This window comes from Crocuta crocuta, unplaced genomic scaffold (genome assembly GCF_008692635.1).
Source record: "Crocuta crocuta isolate KB4526 unplaced genomic scaffold, BGI_CrCroc_1.0 scaffold127, whole genome shotgun sequence".
NCBI lineage: Eukaryota > Metazoa > Chordata > Mammalia > Carnivora > Hyaenidae > Crocuta > Crocuta crocuta.
The window spans coordinates 10,846,470-10,854,227 of NW_027532008.1; the positions used below are offsets into that span (position 1 = coordinate 10,846,470).

The following is a 7,758-nucleotide window of genomic DNA, read 5'->3' on the forward strand; positions in this document are numbered from 1 at the left end:
CTGGAGCCGCGCCTGGCACATTCCAGAAAGAACGCATTAAGGGCCTGCTGCTATTCCCTCTCCGCTGGCAATCACCGCCTCTTGCCTGACGTTATCCCTACGCTGCTCCTGTCGTGACCTGCCGGGGCCTTGGTGGGGGTGCGGTGTTCCCCCCCAACTCTGTTCCCCGGTGGGTGAGATGAGGGTGTTGTGCTCTATGACCCCCCAGGGAGGTGGGACCCCCCCCCAGCATATGGCCCGTATCTGCCACAGAGTAGGGGCTCAAAAGTGACTCCAGCAGAGGGATGCCCAGACAGGAGCCCACCTGGTGGGACCCTCAAAGGCAGCTCCAAGGTGCCCAAGGTAGCTACCATCTAGCTGTCTCCTGCCAGGATGGTGCGCTCCCTCGGCACTGCCAGGAGCCTATTAAAAGTTACCAGCGTCTCCCTGGGTCTGTGAGCCTTTTGGGGGCACACGCCCCCTCCCAGCCCAACTCAGGCCTTCCCCTTTCTCCACCCACATTCCTCCCAGATCCTGCTACCCACGAGCAGCTGGGCTTCACCACTTCCTAACTTGGGCCGCCTCGAGAAAGTTGATGGGGTCAGGGGCTGGGTGTGTCTCAGTTCCCGGCACCTGTGGGCCTCATCCCTCTGACTCAGGTGCACCCCTCCCAGGGCTCCCATGTCCCCAGCAGTCCTGGCCCCTCGGCAAACACACCCCCCTTCAACCTCCCTCGTCCTTCTTATAACCTCTGTCCACTCTCTCCCCCTCCCCAGCTCCACTCCCCTCTACCAAGGAACTCTTACTCATAGCTGGCTGGATTATCTGGAAAGGCCCTGGCTTAGCTTCAGAGCAGGGAGGGTCTGAGATGGGGGTGGGGACTGCTTTGGGCTCCCACTGGACCTGTCCCATGCTTCAGCCTCCGCAAGACCCAGGCCGACCCCTGCGGTGGCACCCTCTTTCACCCAGCAGCCCAGGCCAGAATGGAGCCCCTCACTGTCCCTCCCCTGCAACATCAATACGCCACAACCTCTGCTCAGATCAATCCTGCCCTCTCACACAGCCCCAGCTGGGGTCTTCATCCACCCCATCCCCTCACTCCTCGCTGCCCCAGGGCACCTCCGTCTTCCACAGCCAGAACGGCCCTTTTCACTTCCACACCTGACCACTCCTCCGGAAGAAGCCACGCCGAGGCTCCCAGCGCCCACCCTCTCATCGGCGCCTTGGCTTGGCGTCCTGACCCCGGAGGCTGCTGGGTTCCCCCCTCCCCCATGTTCCCCGATCAGGAAGGTGGAGGGGAGGTCAGCTTGCAACTGGCTTCTTGGCTTTGACTCCCTCGCCTCCCTTCCCGCCTCCCTTCCCGTGAGTTTGCAAATGCCTCCTTTAGGAATACAGGTCCGGGGCCCCAGGCCAGGTCGGGGCACCCACTCCCTCTGGGCTCCCACCGCTTCCATCCTCGCCCCTCTGACAGCTCCACGGTTCTACTCTCTGCCCTGAAAAACTGGGGGCGCCCGCAGCCGGGAGCCCACTGAAAGCGCACTGAGGAAGCAAAGCAAGCGCGGAAAGGAGGAAACTGGCAACCGCTGACTTCACCCGGATTCCAGGCTCCGGGGGAGGCGGGCGGGGCGCGGGCTGCGGGCCCCTCCCCCANGCTGGACGAGCGAGGACCGGCCGCTGGGGGAAGATGCAGCGGGAGCGGACCGTGCGGCTGCAGTACGGGAGCCGCGTCGAGGCGGTGTACGTGCTGGGCACGCACCTCTGGACCGATGTCTACAGGTGAGCAGGGCCGCCGCGACGGCCCGAGACCCTCCTGGGATTCCGAGACGCACGTGACGGCCTTCCTCCAGCGCGAGTTGCCCTCATCCCGAGGCCCCTGCCCCCAGAAAAACTAAGAAACTCACCCAGAAACCTGACAGCCTCCCCCAAATCCTGAGACCCTCACACAGACGCAGCTCCCGTTCCCAGAACCCCTCCCCTGCACTCCAGTCTGCCCACAGTCTGACCCTCTCCAGCCCCTTTCCCAGGACAACCTCAGAGACACCCTCCTCCCCCGCCACCCCCGCCCAGTCTTCCCACCTCGGCTCCCCTCAGCACCTCCCTTCTCCCCCCCACTTCCTCTCAGACCCTCCTGACTCACCACCCACAGCAAATCAGCTGAGCTTTCTGCAGGATTCATTGGGGGTGGGTAGAGGCTGGGGCCAGGCCAGAGGGGAGCTGCCCTGGGGCGGAATCTGGCCCTGGGGGTTGCTCAGGCTCCAATTTCGTCCCGTGGGGGCTGCTGGTGGTGGCCTGTCCCCAGGCACTGGCTGCGAGCTCTGTGTCCCAGAATGCCTTCCCCTGACTTCACCCTGGGGCTGGGAAGGACTTTATTCTGCCAGGCTGGAGGGCGCAGAGGCGGGGGTCTTTGTCAGAAGCGCGTCCCTGATTCTGGACCCCGTTCCCTCCCCGTCTTCACTTGTGCACAAATGTTGGTGGGGTGCAGGGTTTCTGGGACATCAGGACATGGAGGGGGATTGAGGTCATGCCCCGCCGATGGCCCCCGGCCCCCAGGAAGCGGGCAAGTCCAGTGGCCCATCCCCTGCATCCTGTGGGGCATCCTTGCGAAGGTGTGGCTAGTGAGAGTGAAAAGGTGGAGAGAGTCCAAGGGGGGTCATTCTATGACCATTCTGTCCCAGCAACCCTCCATTCCAAGCATGTGCAATGTTCGTCGTCGCTAGAGTTGGAGGGGTCAGTGCCAACAGGAGAGAGCATGCCGGACTCTAAGGTGGGACCCCATGCTGGTAGCCTTAGGCAGGTCCCCTAACCTCTCTGTGCTGTGAGCTGAGCTGGAGATGCCAATGTGGCTTGTTGCCCCCAAGTCACCTGTCATCTGGAGCACCCCACTTCCCCAGACCCTGACCACATGCTGCCCCTGCGTCTTCCCACACACCCGCCCCCTCCTCTGTCACCTCCACTGCTCCTGGCAGCCCCGCCCACCCGATGCCCTGCCACCGGCAGGCACCGGCCACCCTGATACTCTTAAGCCCCCGCCTCCTTCCATGAAGGCGAACGTCCTGGTCACCGTGCAGACGAGGGATGCTCGCCGCTCATCTGCCCCTGGCCTCCGTTGTCCACACGGAAACTCCAGGGTGGTTTTCCGAGGGTCGTAATGCAACAGTGGCGTGTGGCCCAGGCCTCAGTGATTGGGAGAGCTCCCCTCCCCTCCCCACCCCCAGTCCGAATCTGGGCACTGCCAGGGAGTGGGCGGGTAGCCAGGGCACTCAGGTCTCTAAGCCTCAGCTGTCCCCATACCCGCCTGTTTGTTCACTGAGGCCCTTTTGCTGCAGCCTGAAAGACTGGCATGGTGCCTTTGGAGGGGGGATGGGGAGAGGAGAGAGGGGCCATGCTCAGGCTTCCTGCCCTGCCTCGTCCTGGCAGAGAGAGGCCAGCCCCGGGGCGGGGGAGGGGGTGCAGAGAGTCGGGGAGGTGTGGACGCATCCTCTTTCTGCCAGGGGATCCCCTCTGTCCTTTCTCGAGAAAGCGGCCACTGCCACCATGACCACACCCCCCGACGGCACTCCCCTTAAGACTACCACCCCCAAGAGAAGAGGCGCGGTCTAGACCAGCACTGTCCCACACAGACAGGATGCCAGCCACAAACTGAGCCGCATGTGTAAATTTTTCATTTTCTCGTAGCCACATTTTTTAGGATTGAAATAAAGAGGTGTGGGGCGCCTGGGTGGTTCAGTCGGTTACGCGTCCGACTTCGGCTCAGGTCATGATCTCGTGGTTTGTGAGTTCGAGCACCGCATCGGGCTCTGTGCTGACAGCTCGGATCCTGGAGCCAGTTTCAGATTCAGTGTCTTCCTTGCTCTCTGCCCCTCCCCCACTCGTACTCTGTCTCTCTTTCTCTCAAAAATAAACAGAACATTAAAAATAAATAAAATAAAGAGGTGAAATTAATTTTCATAATATTTATTTTTAAGTATTTATTTTGAGAGAGAGTCGGTGCACACGCACGAATTGGGGAGGGGCAAAGAGAGACAGACAGAGAGAATCCCACGCAGGCTCCTCGCTGTCAGCCCAGAGCCCGGCCGGGTTTGACCAGCAAACCCTGATTACCCCAGGCTCCTGAAGCAGAGAAAGGAGAGGGCGAGGGGGCCCAGAATTCTAGTGGTGCCGGCCCAAGCAAAGCTCTTCTCTTGTTTCTGTTGAGAATCTTCTCAGTGCATCTCAAAGGCTGCAGGGGAAAGAAACATGTAGTTTGAAAAGCAGGATTGAAGCACATTCCTAAGGTTTGGGGTGACGAGTACAGTCAGGGTAGCGATGTGCAGGCAGGTGAGCGGAACGTGCCGGGGACAGTGTAGACATCACAGGAAGGGGGTTGTTTTTCTACTTTAGATGAATTGTTACACGGTGGGAAAACATGTTGATTCACAGGTAAGGTCCGGTTCTTTTCAGGCTTGACATGTCAAAGGACACCAGTTTTCCTGCTCTGCTTTGCTGCTTTTCAACCAGCCGTTTCCCAGGCTGCAAACCTTTCTTTCTTAGATCTTAGCCAGCCAGGCTCTATGAGCCTCTACAGAGCCCAACTCGGGGCTCTATTTCACAAACTTGTGAGATCATGAACTGAGCTGAGACCGAAAGAGCCACCCAGGCACCCCAGTTTTCGTACTATATCTTATTTAACCCAATATATCCCAAATACTAGCACTCCGATATGTAATCAACATAAAAATCGTGAATGAGATAGTTTACATTGTCTTTCTCGTACTAAGTCTTTGAAATCCAACGCGTCTTTTATACGTACGGCACATCTCACCAAATTTCAGGTGCTCAGAGCCACGAGTAGGCGGTTGTCATTGTACCGAACAGCACGTCTGGAGCAGAGGTCCTGAACCTCAGCGCTGTTGCACGTGGAGCCAGACAGCTCTTTGCTGGGAAGGGAGGGGGCTGTCGTGTGCATCATAGAACGGTTAGCCACAGCCCTGGCTTCTAACCTCAGGAGCAACCCCCTGCAACTGTGACAACCAAAAGTTGTCAATCCCAGAAGTCCCTGCCCAAGGACAAAATCGCCCCCAGGTTTGAGAACCACTGGTCTAGAGGAAGGAAGCCCCTTCCAGAACGAATTTTCTGGGGCTATTACTGCCATTTTCCCTCCTCACATCTGTAGCGTTAAAAGCTACTATCATTATCAATAATGACAGGGATGTTAGCGAGCACGTAGAAACCAAATGCATTATCTCGTATCTTCCTCGCCGCAGACCTTGCGGGTCATGCTGAGATCATCCCATTTTGTAGATGAAGAAAGTGAGGCCCAGAGAGGTGAGGCCAGTCGCCCGATGTCGCATAGGACGCAGGTCCAGGTCTGTCTGACTTAACTTCCACTCTATCCTGCGTGACCTTAAAACTAGCAGGTTGAACTGAGTGACCCTCTCAGCCTGTGTCTCTTCTACCCTCCACTGCCCCCAGACACCTCACTCCCTCCCCCTTTCAACCCTGCACTTCACAGTGAGTCCTTCTGGACCCAGACGCAGGTTCTGACTCTAGACCCCACATGATGCTCCCCCCACCCCCAGGGTCTCTGCAGAGACATCTAGGAACAAAGCCTGGTGGACCCTGGGCCCCGTTAGTAAGGGAGTGTTTTTGACTCCTCACTCCTGAGTGACAAAGGAGAATGAATGAGTCTTCACACCCACCCCCCTTTCCCAAGGGCTTGGGACCCCCTTTCCTGAGATGCACACACGACTCCCCTCCCCAGACACACAGTGGGGGCCTCCCTGCCCCGCTGCTCAGCAAATGCTATGGTTGACCCACCCTCTCCCCAGCCACACTGACCCTTTGGGGGTGGGTGCCCTGACCCAGGCACATTCTGGAGTAAATGCACAGAAAAAAGGAAGTGGAGATTTTTATCTAGAGATTTGCTTTGCAATAGTTGTTAAAGGAACTTTCTGTTTCCTTCTCTCACTCCCAAAAGCATCTTATCTTAGGTCTGGCACACGTTACGCCCTGCCCGCACCGTCTCCCCCTGATGGTCCCTTTAGCCGGCCAGCTGCTTCCTCGCTGGGGCTGCCCGGGCCCCCGCCTGATGCTGGCGTGACGCTAGGGAGGCCACAGAGCAGTAGCACCCGGTGTTGTTTTCACCCTCCCCACTCACCTTTGGTTTCCCAGTGGAGACACCCCCAGGGCAGCCTTAGAGTCAAGGGACGGGGTGATCACCCTCTGCCTGACTCTCCCACTGACCCACAGACCAGGTTGTGAAGACAGATTCTCCTGCCCCCACCCTTCATTTACACAGTCCTGGGGAGATGAGCGGCGTCCCCTCCTTCACTCTGGTGGCAAAAGTTCAGGGTCCGTATCCTGCAGGAGCTTCAGGGCACGGATGACGTTGACAATCATCTCTTCCCTCTGCAGAGTGATCCCTTAAATTACATTTGACCTCAGGATGAGACGGGGGGTGGGACGGTCCCCTGCCCCCTCCCCCCACACACCCCAGGGCAGAGGCTGACCAGCCATGTTTCCTGGTCGGATCTTGACCATCACTTTCTGGCAGAAGATAGGAGGGGGGCGGGGGGAGAGCGGGTACTGGGGCAGGAGAAGCAGGCACAGTAAAATGCTGGGAAAATAGGGAGGGGTACAGACTTGTACCCCACTTTGGGGAAGAGCCTGGAGCATCAAAATTCACCATCCCACTCCCTCAACTCTTCTCAGACTCCTTTTCTGTTCCTTGGTTGGTATGAGCGTTTTAGCAAGTACCCTTAGCACAAAGGCCAGGAAGGGTCTGCGATCCAGTTAGAAGCAATGGAGACTTGGGGTGCCATGGTCTCCCCCTCCCTTAGAGTGCCAAGCCCTGCCTCACTGACCCCATCTCCTCCTGCCAGCTACCCTGCACACACTCCACTGTGGCCGCATTGGCTTTGTGGATCCTACCAGCTCTCGACCATGCCAAGCTCATTCATACCACGGGGACTTTGCACATGCCATTCCCTCTGCCTGGAGGGCTATCCCCCAGACCTCTGCAAGCCTGACATTTCATCCATCCAGGCTTAGCTCAGGTATCACCTCCTCTGAGCAGCGCTCTTCACTACCTTGGTTTTGTGACCCCAGGCGCTCTCCACCCAGTACTATTTTCTTCTTTGCAGATCTTATCTACTTAATATCACTAGCTAACATTTATTGAACACTTATTCCATACCAGACTGCCTTCCTAACACCTTTCATACTCATCTCACACGTATTTAATAATTTATATGTGTTTAAACCTCACAACAATTTTAGGAATTAGGTACCATCACTAGCCCCCTTTTATAGGTGGGGAAACTGAGGTAAGGGACGTTTGTCCAAGATGGCCCAGCTGGCAAACGGTGGCGGAGCTGAGCCCAGGCCCCCGACCACTCTCCCAGGCTGCCTTCTGAGACTTAAGTTCCAGGCCTGTCCTCCTCCACGCCGGCTCCCAGATACCTCCAGCCCTCAAGTCAATGAAGGGCCCCTTCATTGAGTAAATGAATGGATGGATGTGGCCAGTGATGCATGTGGACTGGCCTGACCCTGGGCTCTGAGCGCTCCACCTCCAGCCCCAGTGGATGAGCGCCGTTGGGCTGGCCAGTGGAAGGTCAAGGGCGTGTAGCCAGAGCTTGGCAGAGCAGTGCTTGCTCCTAAGAGAATGATGGTAGGAGGAATCAGGCCAAGTCAGGAGGCCTCATAAATTAGAACAGCACCCAGCGCTCTCAGCCCTGAGGAGGAGGCCTTGCCAGGAGCTGTCTGGGGGCTCTGGTTTCAGGCTAGTGCTTGGGCCAGGGC

At 57.8% G+C, this 7,758-nt stretch overlaps 1 protein-coding gene across 1 annotated transcript in view; it reads left to right on the forward strand.

The window, feature by feature from the left end:
• Positions 1–1,636: 1,636 nt before the first annotated feature.
• PADI2 (peptidyl arginine deiminase 2) overlaps positions 1,637–7,758 on the forward strand; it is a 45,002-nt gene continuing 38,880 nt past the window's right edge. The window contains exon 1 of the mRNA XM_077775573.1: positions 1,637–1,755. Within this exon, the coding sequence (XP_077631699.1) occupies positions 1,664–1,755 (92 nt within the window). The 5' untranslated portion in view covers positions 1,637–1,663. The remainder of the gene's footprint in view (positions 1,756–7,758) is intronic.